This window comes from Pyxicephalus adspersus, chromosome Z (assembly GCF_032062135.1).
Source record: "Pyxicephalus adspersus chromosome Z, UCB_Pads_2.0, whole genome shotgun sequence".
NCBI classification, from domain to species: domain Eukaryota; kingdom Metazoa; phylum Chordata; class Amphibia; order Anura; family Pyxicephalidae; genus Pyxicephalus; species Pyxicephalus adspersus.
This window is the reverse complement of record NC_092871.1, coordinates 68,548,828-68,565,122: the sequence shown is the minus strand read 5'-3', so window position 1 is coordinate 68,565,122 and position 16,295 is coordinate 68,548,828. Positions and strand designations below refer to the sequence as shown.

Below are 16,295 nucleotides of genomic sequence, written 5' to 3'. Positions count from 1 at the left end.
TCAATGGAACATGAGTGATCAGAAGGGGAATATGAACGGCACATGAGTGATTAGAAGGGGACAATCATGGGGGAACATGAGTGGTCATGAGTGACTTTCAACAATAAATGTGTACTATAGTCTTCTTCATGGAAAAATAAGACATCCTCTGAAAATAAGACCTAGGGCATATTTTGGCATTTCAAAAAATATAAGACAGTGCCTTATAATCGGGGAAACAGGGTATGTCTCTTCTGCATTAATTAAAAAAAACTATACAACCCTTGTTTGGAATACGACTCGCGTGCTGGAACTTGTCTGCCATGACTGAGTGTATTTTACTTTATTTTCTAATCTTGATTCAGGTGAGAGGTGTTACAAAACCAATAAAATGGTGTATTTAACAGATCAAAGGAGCCCACATAAGATAAATTCAAGTTTTGGGGTTTACATAACCTTTAAATGAATACAGAAATTGTGCATAACTGTGATTTGTTTGCAAGATCTATTTGAAGGTCTGAGGTCTATGGCAATCTGGGGGTGGTTGTACAAGTGAATGCATGAGTAATTTAAAAAAAGAAAAGTGCTCAGTAAGAAACATTTCTGACGGTCATGTCTAAATTTCACAAGGAAAAAAAAAATCCCCCCCCCCCCCCAAAACTTTTACTAATTAGTGTCATTCAATCTGCATGCAGCCAGTGACAGAAGGCACAACCACAGAATGTGGCCTTTTATTTCTTTTATTGTAACTGAAGCCAAACTGCACTTTTTCAAAGCCCCCTTCTTCCGCTGTCTGCGTAAGAGCTTGGGAGCACCTGGGACCAGCCACTGAAGTCGAGCGAATAGAGTGATATTTATAAAGTCAGTATTTTCAGAAAGGAGGCAAGCCTGTGTGCGGTGACTGCAAAAAGATCAGTGAGTATACCACATAGATCAACTGCCGTTCAAAGCACAGAAGGAACATTAGCTTGCTGCTAACCATAAAACCATGTTTTCAATTGACTACTGAGCACAAAACCACACAAAGCCGGTGACAAAAGTGTTTGGAAGACAAGCAGTTTATTACTGCTATTTAGTCTTGCAGGCTGTGACATCACAGAAAATACTGCACCAAGGCATAAACATATGTAGATCCACCCAAAGCTCTTAGGCAGTGTAGATTTTTTTTTTTCTTGTATTAATATAATTCCTCATAGTAATACAAACACACGAGTGGCAAGGATATTGAATTCATTACATCTCATGCTAAATGACCTGTAGCATAAAAAAGAGCCTTCAGAACTTCTGGAAAGATTCACACATGTATTAATGCATCTGTCATCAACATGATGTGTTCATCTAACTGTAACTGACATTTTAACATAAATAAAAACACTGATACTGCTCCATTTGCAAAGGACCACAATTAGGTGTAAGATCAAGGATAAAGATGTATTTTAAACACATACTGCCAGGATCAACACTTATGCTTTAAAATCCCAAATTCAAAAAGAAGCTTTAAAAGAAACCCTTTCTTGACTAGTAAGAAATAAAATCGTTTTAATTTTGTTTCACAACCAACTGAACATAATAAAATATGTTTTGAATGTATTAGATTCCTTTTAAATATTTTCTTTTTAAACTTTCCCCAAAAAATAGGGGCCATACAGAAAAAATTGGTTAATCTTTTTTTACATTAAAAAAACACAACAAAAAGCATAAGTATTTAAAGAGGACCTAGCATGTTGTGAATATGTCAACATAAACCTTCTTACATTTCTATTATGTTTCCTTAATGTATTATGCAGCAGAGAGGACAGTTTTTCTTCAATTATCACAAATGTTTTTTAAGAATAAACCAGCAAAAGCAAGTACTGTCAGAAGTGATAAGATTGTGAAATGGTTAGTTTCTCACTTAACCTTCTGCAGCCTCAGAATCACACATGTGTAGTTAGCAGCTTATATTGCCATCTAATAATAGTTTCCCTATTAACAATTGCAATATCCATATTTATCCAATGGCCTCATAATGGCATGTGTTGTAACACATGTTGATGTCGACAACATTCCTGCAAACCCCCCCAAAAAAATCCCTTGTGATGGTTAATAAAAGCGGATGAAAGGTTGAAAAGCAAAAACGGAGGGGAAATTTGTCTATAGAGATACCTCTTCTGTTACAACTAAGATTTTGTCCTACTTCCTGTTGCATCTACAAATTAAGGGTAATTTCCCCTAACTCCATAAACTACAAAAAAATGAAATGAAAATAAATTGAAACCCAACATTTGTATTGGTGGGGAAGAATTATAATCTCTGTGACCCCATTGGGAAGATTTCTCCTCGCCTTCTCACCCTTTGACTCCAATAGCAGAGATGGGGTTATGGGCCCTAGAAATGTATTTTTGGAAAAAATTCCAATTCAGTTCCAACAGGAAGTGAGGATTAATTTCCCTAACAGAGAGACAGACAAACAACACTTTTCTAACCTTCCCTGACTTCAAGGAGATCGTTTAGATGGAGTTGCTCCTTTAATATTGCAGCTAAATCAAAGGTGATATTAAAATATATATATATGTGTACATGCATGTTTTGCAGGACTATGTTTTGGTCTGGTATTCCATAATGCTACTCTTTTACCAAGCTAGTGTGACACAGTTGTCAGCAGTGTGCACCAGGATAGACAGGTGTGAACTGGCCCTTGGTGTGCATAATCTGGATAAAGGCTTAGTCTGCTGAGTAAGTGTTCAAAGTCAGCCTAGCAATGCATGCTGAAATTGTGTGTAAATGCCAACCGAAAGAAGTTTGATCTTTACACTTGGGAGTTTTGTCAATAGGCTGTGTAAAGCCATGAAATTCAGTAATGAATTTACACGACACCAACAAATTATGAAGTGCTTTGTAAAGTCCATAGTCGTGTCATTATCATATTCTTTAGAGGACTACACAAATTACAATAGATTCCTCAATTTAGTATAGTTGGAGTTATACATTAAGTAGCCCACAAGTGTAGCAAAAGACTCCCGCTCCTTGTTTTGTCCCTTTGAGCCACAAAAATACCCCCTGAAAATCCTGGACAAATAGTTGCTTTTCAAAAGTATCTACATAAAGTGAAGTAATAATGTTAAGCCCATTCTCATTTTAATTACCTTTAATAAAGTTTAGCCCTTGCTATTGGCAATTACCAAGAGTGACAAGTGAGTCCAAGGACTGGGGGTACCAGGCTTTCTGAGGATTTAACCGGCTTTAAATTAGTAATGAATTGGATCATGAACCATTGCAAATCCACTAGCAAAAAAGATGATGACAATTAAAGTTTTTTTTAGGCCTTCTTTATTTAGGCTAAAACTGCTGGATAAAGTTAACCTCTAAATGGCTTTTAGAGTGCCTGATTAGTCATTTCTACAGCTTACCAGCTCTGTTGAATTCTGTACTTAAATACATAATCAGCACAACTGCAGGTTATTTATTCTATTTGTTTACTTAGGAGTCCCACGGCACACTGCAGAGCTTACAATCTAATGTCAAAATGGTGACACAAACAAGGGCCAATATGGGTACAATATACAAATCTTCATATTTGTAAAGTGACGCAACAGGACCACTCAGGAAATCTGCATCAGCTCACTTAATGCAGACTTTTTGCAATATGAACCAGGACCCCAGCATTCAGACCTCCAGTACCATCCATGTACCGATGCTTAAAATGGACTTCACATCAGATGTATCTTTTCATGTTAGGTACGTGCATGCTATTTAAATGGTAATGAAAGCTTCATCTAGGATCAGTATCTACTTTCTACACTAAGAATGCTGGCTGAAAACAATCATGATTAAGAAAAATGGTGCACTGCTATCTCTGTGATGGAGCATGTAGGGTAAATGCATTAATGTCCTCTAAACAGTTTTCAGCTGCTCCCAATTTATTATATATCTTTATTATAGTATCCCAATTTATTATATATCTGTATATTTTAGAGAGACACTATATTTAGTACGCGGCTTCCAAGCTTTAGGTTAGGATGTAGGCGGGTTTCTAATCTAGGGCCATATTGCTGCCTAGCAGGAGATAATGTATTGTCCATTTGGTGAAAAGGGCTTCTCAGTCATTTGGAATTCAGATTTCAAAGAAGATCTTACATTATACAGAGTTGCAGAGGATATTATAGATACATGAACAAGGAATACCATCTGTCAATGTCTCTATGTTTACTGTTCAGCAGAATAAGGGATTAATACAGTGATGCAATTATCCAGGATAAATGGATAACTTTTTTTGAACCTCCTGAACTTGGAACAAAGTCTACTATGTTCAAACATTAAAAGATATCTTGTATGTTGTTTACACAAAGCCCCAAGATCTGTGTTAGATAACTATTTTACCTTGGAGTAACATTTTGTCTGCACCAATGGCTGCAATTTTGATCCCTGACACTTATTGGATACATTTTCTTTGCTGGCCCCCTATGGATGCCTCTATTATAGTTTCTCAATGGTCCTGACTATATGGTTTGCCCATTTCCACCCTCTGTAGCTTTCTAAATACTTCTTTTCCCTGTACCCTTGTCACCCTTTAATGAATGCTTGAGCTTTGAGCCATTCTATTCAATGTATTATTTTGGTGCCTGGAATTACTAAAAACTCTCCAAGGTTTCTTTTTGATACCTATGAGTTTGGGGGATTCAAAGTAAGTGCGAGTACTTAAAACACAGAGAGGTGATTAATCCCTCTGCAAAAATAATAGGACATTACAAATTTTGACAACTTGTGCCCCCCCCCCCCCCCNNNNCCCCCCCCCCCCTGCACAGGAACAAGTCCCTTTGTATCTAGGAGTGATCTGTATGTCCGATGTCCTTAACTCAGGGACTACCTGTAATAATATTAATGCAAAAAGTAACATACCTGGCTACATTCTTCTCAACTAGGTTGATTATTTATAAAGAACCATAAAGAAATGGTCCCTGGCCACAGGGCACTTGTCCTGTCAGTCAAATGTACTCAAAGAGGGAACAAGGCCTAGCAAAACAAGAAACATTTTATATTGCTGGATCCAAAGCACAGTACCTCACAGACTGACAGGTAAATGTTATCAACAGTTAGCGTAAAAAGATTCCAGCTGAGAAAGTCAATCAAAACATTAGCTTCTTTTTACTCCAACCCAAACAAAGCTTGCAGCCAGTAAAAAATAAGCAGATGCTGTACGCCAACACTTGGCTTTTTTGGTTTTGGAGCTTAAACAGAGCAACGCTGGATTGGCATCAGAAAGGCAGTTGCAACATACTGTATATTGCGTGAGAATTTTCAGATACGCCATATATCACTACAGCTCTTCTTCAAGTGACCAGAAATGATACTGTGCACCAGAGGCTAAACAAAGCACAATTTTTTTTGTTTAAAAAGGTTACACAGAAAACAGAAAAAAAAAAAATCCATAAAAGCAACTCTACGATAAAAATTCCTAATCCTTTCATTTATGAAAAAAAAAATGTTTTTACAAATATGTTAAACAAATGTCTTACTGAGGTCAAAGTTTTGCAAAGGAGAAGTATCCAAGGACAGGAACAATGTTCCTTTTTTGCTTAATTTGTGTGCATGTTTAAAGCTGCGTACACACTTCCAATTTTTATCGTTGGTAAACGAACGACGAACGATCCTGCACGATATCTGCGAACGATCGTATGGCACCAATCCTGTACATACAGATAACGACACGATCGTTCAAAGATATTGTACACACGATAGATGGTCAACGATCGTCGTCCAATCCGATGCGCCGGTCCGGTCGTTCATTTCCAACGACTATCCTCGTTCGTCGGTGTCGTTGGTTACTTTTTTTACGAACGATTTTTGGCCAATCGGTTGTTCGTCGTTCGTTCGTCGTTCATTTCCAACGATAAAAATTGGAAGTGTGTACGCAGCTTAAGTGAGCCCTGCAGGCTGCTACATTAGTAATAAGCACAAGCAGAGATGGCATTTCATGCATTTAACTCTTTGACAACATTGAGTTTTACAAAAATAACTGCATTGATATAAGTAGTGAAAGGGTTGCTACAATCCCTATAGGTACAACCCATCAATTGCACCATGGTAAACTTCTCAGTAATACTTTAGACCTGTGACATAACTAAAGTGTAACCCCATGTAAATACCTGATAGCATCTAACACCAAGCTTTCTGCCCAATTATTGCTGCCAGATAATGGGCTAAATATGGAGTCACCTTGTATCCTACATGCTTATTGTTTTAAAAAATTTTATTTTGCAAACCAACGTTAGGAAAGTTACACACAGAAAACAATAGTGTACAACAGTTGCATGAGCAAAAAAAGAAGCCTAATTGGTGGCTATAGGGGACTGAACTTGGATTGTGCTCCAGCAAATAGGGTGAAGTTCATGTAACAAACAGACACTCAGCACTTTGAGATCAGGAAGTCATAGCAACAATTAAATTGGTATCACATATAGTTAAAAAAAGAATATTGTACAGAAACCTTTAAACATATATTCATACCAGAGGCCGTGCTGCAGAATCCTGGGAGTCCGGTCAGAGGCGCAATGAAGACACCACATGCTGGTGGCGGAAGAAAAGATGGATTGGCTGCTTCTTTCTCTACTGCCCGAAAAACAGGCCCCCCTCCCCTTCCTGTGATGTCCCAGATGTTCCCCTTCTTGCAGAACAGAGGCAGTGATGCCTCTTAAGCTGAGTACAGTGACAACAGCCAAAGGGGGGTGGAGCAGTCCATGACAGCCCAAAAGAAGGGGAGTGGGCACTGGGAAAAGGACAGGAGTGAACCAAAGCAAACTGTTTAAATTCTGAAAGATGATGGGATAAAGATCAGAGATCTGCTCAGATGACATAACACACAGGATGTGGCATAGTAATGAGCAAAAGAACAGGGACAAGTGATGTGGATGCTCTATAGCTGTTACTAGTTTTGTGCACTGAGAAATGTATCTAGCTGCAAAAACAGGATTAAAAGGCAATCAGGTCCTAGATTGCCCTCTCTACTTGTAAATGTGGAATTTTACTAATCACGACACTGATCTGTGCAAAACATAATCTGATCTGGGCAAATAAAATCTTTATTGTACTTACAAAGAACCAACTAACATCTTAGTCATGTGGCATTTTGCAGTTCTAAGTAAGCAAAGAGGGTAACGCTGTGTGAAATGGGAGGGGGCGATTGTATGCACAAAAGTCACAACTGCAATAAACTGGATCCCCCGCACTCTGCAGTCCTAATGTGCACCCACAGAGAAGAGGGGGGTAAGGAGTACCAGTATCTTTTCAGAAGAGTCTCAACTAGCTGAGGATGCAGTTGCCATGGGGATGAATGGAGTTGCCATAGTTACAGTAGGAGGAGGAAGAACTGAAGGAAAAATAGACAAAGTGTTCTGAGTAACCATTGCTATGGAGATGTAAAGATGGCAATTATTGTTGCATGTATAGTCAATGTATATTTATATATAAATAGACATTTCTACACAAATTAGGCACACGCAGATGGAGATCCTACATTATTCACAGAGTTCTGTGATCTTGTAATAATATAAGTCATTTATAAAAGATTTCATTCACAGATTTATGCAGAGCATCCTTCTCACAGGTTGAGAAGATGCTCAAATAGTACCGCTCTATTCCTAGATCTAATGCATGGTCCAAACGTCCATTAGAGGCCCCAGTGACAAAGGAGAAAGAATGGGGGAAAGAATTATATTATAGGACAAAACTCACTCATATAAGGGGTACATTACTGTATGCCATTAATACCAACCCAGACTTTTTTTTAAATGAGTGCCTTTGGACCTGTGTGCAGGTAAAGGGGCTCTCAGGTGCTAATCTTGTCTTGGTGACTAAAGGACACAAATTGGAGTCCATGTCTAATATTTTTTTTTTATTTACAGCACTCATTTCCTGCTGACATATTGTGAAACATTGAGCACTATAGGGTCAGTATATGCCTCAGAGTAGCCTTATGACCAGCTGCCATCACTCCAGAAGAATTTATTCTCAAACCCCTATGCCAGAAATCAAAGAGCTGGTAGGCCAATTCCTTGATATTACTGTTGTTTGAAACCACCTTGCAAAAATGCTGTCTGCATACATCTTCCAGGTGAGCCATTTGTTACATTGTGAAGCAAGAGGACCACATTGCAACTATGCAACTAGTAGTTTCTGAAAGAGATCTGGAATGATATCAGGGATTTCTGTCAGGACAAGGATGTGCCAGGTATCCCTGAATGCACAATATTTTGACAAAAGAAAGTGATAAGGCAAGTAAGAATGCTCACTGGAGAATGGATATCACCTTTCTGCAATAAAGCCCTGCTTGGTTGCAGTTTTTTTTTTTTATGTAGAACTTTAGTTCTGTTTTTTTTTTTTTTTTTTTTTTAAATTGTATTTTTATTGAAAAATTTTTCAGGGTACAGAAGGGAAAAGGGAAGTACACAAAAGGGAAAAAACATTCTTAATCATAACAAACCACATCTGAGTTTCAAAGGTGCAATAAACATTTCCTGAACATAACACATAATATAAACATGGTGGTGGAGGTGGAAAGAACAAAGGAAAGGTAGTGTGACATTAGCAAACAAGAGAGGAGCTATGGGTATCAGCCGGGCAAGTTAGCATAATAGCGATCCCATGCCTCCCAGACCATTTCAAATTTAGCCACGGTGTTTCTAAGGAGTGCCATGAGGTACTCCATAAGGCGAATCTCTTGGATCCGCGCATAGAGATTTTCCATGGAAGGAGGTGAGGTCGCCTTCCATCTGGAGGGGATCAGTGTTCGTGCTACAACTAAAATATGGGTTGCTAGTTTTCGAGGAACATTCGGCAGTGATGTGGAGGGTTGACCCAAGAGATGAGAGAGAGGATCTAATGGCACAGGTTGTTGAACCACAGCCGATATTAAGTCATTAACCCGTGACCAATACTCCTGAATTAGGGGGCAGAACCAAACTATGTGTTAAATCGTGCCTCTATGATTTCTACATCTCCAGCACATGGGGTCAACATTGGGAAACAATCGGTGAAGGACCGTCGGCGTATGGTACCACCGGAGCAAAATTTTATACAGATTTGCTTTATACAATGTACAAATAGATCTTTTGTGTGCTGCTTCCCAGATGTCAAACCAGTCCTCTGGGGATAGGGTCCGACCCAGAACCTCCTCCCATTTGAGCATGTAGCTAAACCTATTCAAGTCCCCCTGTGTGGAAGTGTGTAGGAGACGGTAAATAGTAGAAACCGTGCCTTTGGCATGGGGGCCTTCCATGCATAATCTTTCGAATGCAGTAAGGGCCTGGAAGGTGGCTGTGGGTTGGAGTGACAAAATATAATGCCTTATTTGGAGGTAAGCGTAAAAAGAGGTGCAGTTCCACTCTGTCACCCAGCTCAGCAAAGGAGAGCAACCTCCGCTCAGTTGGATGTAAGACATGTCTGATTTGGTATAGACCTCTGTCCTTCCAAGGACCAGACATGGATCCAAACAGGCTATCTGGGATTTGCGGGTTAAAAATTATAGAGGTTAACCTCGAGGCTGGGGATGCCAGACCATATTTGTCCTTGCAGGCCCTCCACATTCCTCGTGAATAACATGGGTGCCGTTAAGTCAGACTCCGCAAGAAGTAAGGAGGAGCTCCACAACATAACATTGGGGTGTATAGGGGGTATCCATTCCTCCTCCAACTCTACACAAACACTAGGAGGATGAGGGGATGTCCATTGCTGCAAATGTCGCAAATGGGTCGCCAGGTAATATTTATAAATATCCGGCGCTCCCAAACCTCCCCCCTCCCTAGGAGTACAAACAATGCGCCTAGCTACTCTATGCCTTTTATAAGCCCAGATAAAGCGCATAAAGTCTGTTTGGACTCTTCTCAATACCTGAGGTGGCACTCTAACTGGTAGTGTCTCAAATAGGTACAACAGTTTGGGGAGGAGCATCATCTTTACTGAGGCTATCATACCCAGCAGCGACAAAGGATGACCCTTCCATTTACCCAAAAAGCTGTTCACCTCTCTGAATAACGGGGGAAAATTGTGAGAGTACAATTGGGACTATGTGGAAGTGATTTGGGTCCCCAGGTAACGGAGGGAGCACTCCTGCCAGGTAAAGGAAAAAGAGTCCCGTAGGACCTGCAGCTCTGATGAGGGGATATGGAGAGGCAATGCCTCTGTTTTAGAGAAAATAATTTTAAATCCCGAGACTTCACCATATTCTTGCAGTTCTCTCCATAAATTAGGGAGAGAGGTAGCCGGCTTGGAGAGGGTCAGGAGAATGTCATCTGCATGGAGAGAAAGCTTGTATGCTCTCCTTTTCACGGGCACCCCATGTATACTTGGGTTGGAGCGGATGCAGGCTGCCAAGGGTTCTATGCACAGGGCGAAGAGCAGGGGCGACAGTGGGCACCCCTGCCTCGTCCCATTCTTAATAGAGAACCTGGCGGAGGAAGCATGGGGCAGTTTAACTGAGGCCGAAGGGGCCGTATATAGAGATTTGATCACCAAAGGGACCTGCAAAGCCCATTTTATTCAGGGTGGTTAACATAAAGGGCCAGCTGAGGCGATCAAAGGCCTTTTCGGCGTCCAGACTAAGTATCAGAGACGGAGTCCCCCGTTTATTAATAATATCAATGATAATATTAATATCAATGATCAAAGATATTAATAACTCTTCTGGTGTTGTCACTCGCATGTCTATACGGAATAAAGCCGGTTTGATCCCCATGAATGAGAGGGAAGGAACCTCGACAACCTAGAGGCCAAAATGTTTGTGAAAATTTTTAAGTCAGAATTTAGAAGAGCTATTGGTCTATAGCTCAAGCAGTCCAATGGGTCCTTACCTGGTTTCGGTATCACTGTGATATAGGAGGCCAACATGGAGGAGGGGATCGGTTTGTCTTTCAAAAAATCATTAAAGAGATTCAGAAGATATGGGGAGAGCTCTGGGAGGAACGTTTTGTAGTATAAGTAGGGCAAACCGTCTGGACCAGGAGCTTTAGAGGATGGCAATTGGGCAATAGTTTTTGCGATTTCCTCTTCTAAGATGGGCTTATTAAGTTGCTCCAGGTGATCCGACTCGATCCTAGGGAGGGCCACCTGTTCCAAATACGAGTCTATTTTTGGCCGCAGGGATCTACCCAGAGGGGCTTGGGCACAGTGAACCGTTTGGTATAATAGGTCTCAAAACAGGAAGCAATGTGGGAGGGGTCGTATCGCACCTTCCTGCTCTCATCCCTAAGCGCCCCTGGAGAGGAGTGGAGCTGCATATCCCGCAGTTTACGGGCCAACAATGTTTCTGCCTTGTCTCCCTTATAATAGTATTGTTTTTAGTTCTGTTTTAAACATAAAAAACAAAATATCCTGCCTAACACCAGAGACCGCAGGACATGTTACCCTTTAATAGGCATAAAATTGTCTTCTGTACATCCTATTTATTTAATTTTATTTTTAAGGACTTGACCATTTTTTTTTTACTTATGTAAAGGCCTCCCCCCCAACTAATAACCTGGTCAATGTGTATATCACCTTCTTTTACTAACCTGCCACCCCATCGTTTGTGGCACTTTAAGGGCCTAAATTGCCCAGTTTGGATTCAATAGCATCAGTGTGAGATGCTTCTGAGATAATTCAGAATGCATTGACAGGTACATATGACCAAAAGTTGCCCCCCCCCCTCCTTCTGACCTAGAGTTGTAAAAGATTGTCCCAAAGGTCTAAAACATATGTGAAAACCTTATAATAAAAATATATTCACATCATAAGGTGATCAATACTTTTTGGTTACTGGGTGATAATGCACGTCTATCTTTTCCAGCCACCTCCACTGTAATGGAAGACTCCCCCAAATTTATAAGTTGGTACAGCACTCTTAATCAAACTTCAAAGTCAATGTAGCTTAAAAGAAAACTATGCCATGGGAAGGCAACCATGGATGACATATCCTTCTAAAAATACCATTTGTTGGTTGCAATGATTTATTGGTTTCACTGGCTTCTGTCAGTGACTAGCATTATTATAATTATGCTATGCTATGATTAGACCTTAGCTCAAACTTCACCTGCTCTAAATCTTCCTACCTGTTCATGTTCAGGAGAAACATTTGTTCCTGTGCTTGGCTGCTGCTGTGGGCAGTGTTATGTGTAACTTGTATAGCCTATTCCATTGGGAGCAACTCATTTCATATGATCAACTGATACCCACAGCCATCAATTGTTTACTAATGTGTTCAAAATTGTAAAAATCTCAATTTTAAGAGCTCAGTACAAAAAGTTTAAATTAGCCATATAGTTTAGCATTAAGACAGCCTCGTCAAACTTACAGCAGTAAAGACCACCAGCAGTCTGAGGGAAGATACTTAAGGATACAAAAAAGGTGTATGTTGTGGGCAGGAGTGGCTGCTGAAACTAAATTTAAGCATGTGGTTCTGGCATACAGAGGGATGGAAGTTTAAAAGTAGTAGGCAAAGCCAGGTAACTTGTGCTAGAGAAAGTGCAATGGTTTAGTATAGTATGAATATAATACGTATTTTTAAAGTTTAAAAAAAAATAAAAAATAAAATTTTTTTTAAATATATAGATTTTTAATTTATTCAATTTATTATTTTTACATGATTATGTGTTTCAAACTTTATTATACTCATACTAATATATTATACTGTAAAAACAACGTACCGTTTTTAGACATATAAAACCAGAAAGAAATGAACCGCTAGGGAGGTTAATATAATAAAAAAAAAAACCCTAATGACCAAGTTTGTCAACTTTGCACCAGTATAATCACAAGAGCACACCCTCTACTTAAAGCATACCTCTACTCAAAATTTTCACTTACATAAAAGGGTAGAGAACCCTTTTATGTAAAGTAAAAATTCATTTTTTTTTTTTTTTTTTAGGGGCAACCCCCTTTAAAAAAAAAAAAAAAAAAAGTGCAGCACCACCCCCTATTTTCGGCTGCCCAGGCCGAATGGTGGGTAGTCTATCTTGAAAAGATGGAGATGTCTTCATATATTGACCATTCCGGTGGATATTAGAAAGTGTTGGAAATGTAAATCATTTCTGTTGGACATGTTTGCCGTTCATGGGACTGGGTTATGATCCTCCAATCTGTAAGGTACATAATTGAAGTCCCTAGCGACCACAGTAGGAATCTGTGGTTTCAATAGTAAAGTTTTGGTTAAATTCGAGTACGAGTGATTGTCATGATTCGGACCATATACTGCAACTACTGGTAGTTGAGATGTGGGAAATTGCAAATGAATAGTGGCCCATCTCCCTTCAGAGTGATCATGTGACTTTGACTAGGAGAATTTTACCAGCAGGGACACCAACAGCAATAAAATCCTGACTGAGGTTCTCCTCTCCTACCCACAACCTCTAAAACAAAAACATTGGGAGTATTGGGGGTATATCACCGACAAGTTTACAAATAAATTAACCATCAAGCAATTCCTTAATAATCCAACTGTCCTGATTACAAAATAATCTGCTCTGTTTAACAGAGGTATGCCATGATTTCTGCCAAATGTTTGGGTTTAATAAATGTTAGGTTTTCTTAGTTGCTTTGCTGCCAACACCTTCGGACTTGACTTTGAATAAACAACATTCAGCTTTCATGAGAAAGGTTCTCCTCAAAGATCCTGTTAATTACCATGAATTTAAAAGGATTTAGTTCTATCCCATACTGTAGGCGACGTGGATTTCCAATTATCCATATAAATGACATCCTGCAGACAGCCATATTGATAACAAGACCCTGCTATAGTTCTTTATTGAGAGCTCAGTCTGCATTGCAAACATTCTGACCCTGATTTATAAAGAAGGATGGAAAGAAACACAGTAGTATTACAGAACAGACTATCTGAATTCCCGTTCTTTTACCCTGGTGATAGCCATTTCGGATGGATTCTTAGGACCCATTAACATCTACATTTTAACATTTCCACATGTACCGGTACACAGGTTCACCATTGCTAAAAGTGTTGCTAGATCCTGTCTTTTTTGATGTGTTATTTAGGGGCCACAGATGACATTAGAAGTGCAGAAAAACACTGACAACGCATGTACATGGCCATGGAAAGAAATAAACTCAACTTCAAAGAAACCTGAAAAGCATGGAGGGTGCCATTGTGGAGTTCCTTCTGATATGTGTTGGCTGTGTACAGAACTCCTGATCTCAATGTCCATCCACGACCAAGAAAGGAGAGCAACAAAACAGCCAAGCAACATGCATAATTCAAACCTCCACACTGTTTTTACAATTTCTGTAAAATGTTTTTTGGTATACTCCTAGATTGTAAGCTCTTCGGGGCAGGGTCTTTTACTCCTCCTGTCAATGTCTGTCATTTGCAACCCCTATTTAATATACAGCGCTGCATAATATTTTGGCGCTATATAAGTCCTGTTTAATAATAATAAAAATAATATCTGTTTTCCATTGTTGTTATGAGGCCATAAAACTTAAATTAGGATACCTACAAAACTAGCTGAAAAAAAGAGCATGTGATAATTTTGGAAGCAAAGTACATCTCTTGGCTGTTGGATAAAAAATGAAACTTAACTGTTTCTATTGGCAACAATGCTATTTTTAATTAATTAAGGGAGCAAAGCAAGGAAAATGTAATTGGCACAATTTAAATATTCCTAAAAGTGAGAGAGAATGAATAATAAAGGTCAATTAAAGAGCAATTTCAGTTCAGGCAATATATATTATAATCAGTAAACTAAAAATTATAATTTGCTTTGCTAAAATCAAAATGTTAATTTACCATACTCTGCATTCTCTGCAATCCAATGATGGCAGATCCACAGATTACCCCACAGGGTCAGTAGGAATGGCATTCAAGAACCCCTACTGTAAAACTATTTCTCTGTTTTGTGTGTTATCAATTTTTTAAGATTTTTAATGCATGTTAAATTAGAGGTGAAAGATAACATTTTTGCAGACACCTGTACTGGTGACAGCGTAAACAAATCCTTTGTCATTTATAACTTTGTCTTCAGAACAAAAAAAATTATCTGTACTGAAAATTTGAATCTTTCTTGTCTATCCAATCCTAAAAAGAAAGGCTAGTATATATATACTTAAGCATTATCACTTATAATTAAGTATTATTGGTGTGTGTCTGGAACTTCCTCTCCTGCATTATAAGAGATTCCTAGATCATGTGAAAAAGAGACTGGAGTAAGGCTGGTGTGCTACAGCTACCATGTCCTGTGCATCCATTTTAAGATCTGAATTTCAATTTGGACTGGAGAGAGTAGGGTGGTAACTATTCAGATTCAAAAACAGGAAACAGACATTGATCAGATCATTTGTTTTTTATGGACTCCAAATAATAAGAAATAATGGAAAGACAAAAAGAGTGTTTGAGGATAAAAGAGACAGGTGATTACACATGAAAAGTGCAACGAAGGTCAAACACTGCAGATCACAGGTCAGGATTACACTGTACCGTGTTGAAAGGCGACGCAGGAGAAGCCACAGGTAGTAACAGCTGCACTGACAGCTATTGAGCACAGCAAGTATCCCCACCATAGTGCCTCCATGTGAGCATGTGAATGCTGGTGTGTGTTCTTCCTGCTCTTCCTGTTCTCCAGCCCTGCCCTGCATTCTCTTCCTGCTGCCTAACACACTGCTACCAGCTGAGACCTGCATCAGCAGACAGGTGGGGGGGGTGTTGGGAGTGAACCTGCCAAAATTACTGTGTGGAACAAAGACACTGCAAGACACTAAATAGAATCTCAAACTAAAGACATTTGCGTTATTTACTAAATACCCTTAGAATGATCATTTAGAAAAGTGATTTATTACTCACAAGGGAATATTTCTCATAGTTTAGGCTATGAAAAGATGTACTCTGGCAAAAATGTAGTGTGTGTGTATGCAGTGATTCCCCAACATCATTTAGTTATCCATATTGGTTTATTCTGTCAGTGAAACTGAACAGAAAAGATAATTTACATATATATAGAAATGTATAGTCTGTATGTAAAGCTTTACTTACTTTACTCATTCAATCAAGTGCAAGTGAAAATCTATTTTGTTTAACTTTTTCTTGCATATGATTGGATATCCTTTGCAAAGTAATCTATATTCACTAAAAGTGAAAATTTACATTACATTTAAAATTTACATTACATTAAATTATACATATATAAACATACACCCACACACACAGACACACCCACACACACAGACACACCCACACACACACACGTTCACATTCAAAAACCAGGCAATCTCCGGACCTGAGGAAATTGAAAATTCTGGATTTTTTTTTTTTTAATACTTACCTCCTACCTAAATTTACATACCAAACAGAATGCATAACTCAT

The 16,295-nt window shown here is 39.0% G+C and overlaps 1 protein-coding gene across 7 annotated transcripts in view; it reads right to left on the bottom strand.

Moving 5' to 3' along the window:
- LOC140343599 (IQ motif and SEC7 domain-containing protein 2-like) overlaps nucleotides 1-16,295 on the bottom strand; it is a 255,722-nt gene that overhangs the window by 98,182 nt on the left and 141,245 nt on the right. Inside the window, exon 1 of one of the 7 annotated variants that reach the window (XM_072430321.1) lies at nucleotides 15,413-15,763. The exons of 5 other annotated variants lie outside the window; for them this stretch is intronic. In XM_072430321.1, coding sequence (XP_072286422.1) covers nucleotides 15,413-15,615 — 203 coding nt within the window. In that variant the 5' untranslated portion in view covers nucleotides 15,616-15,763. Of the gene's footprint in view, nucleotides 1-6,465; nucleotides 6,626-15,412; nucleotides 15,764-16,295 lie in introns of those variants that run through there. One more of the 7 variants, XM_072430320.1, reaches the window with a different exon arrangement.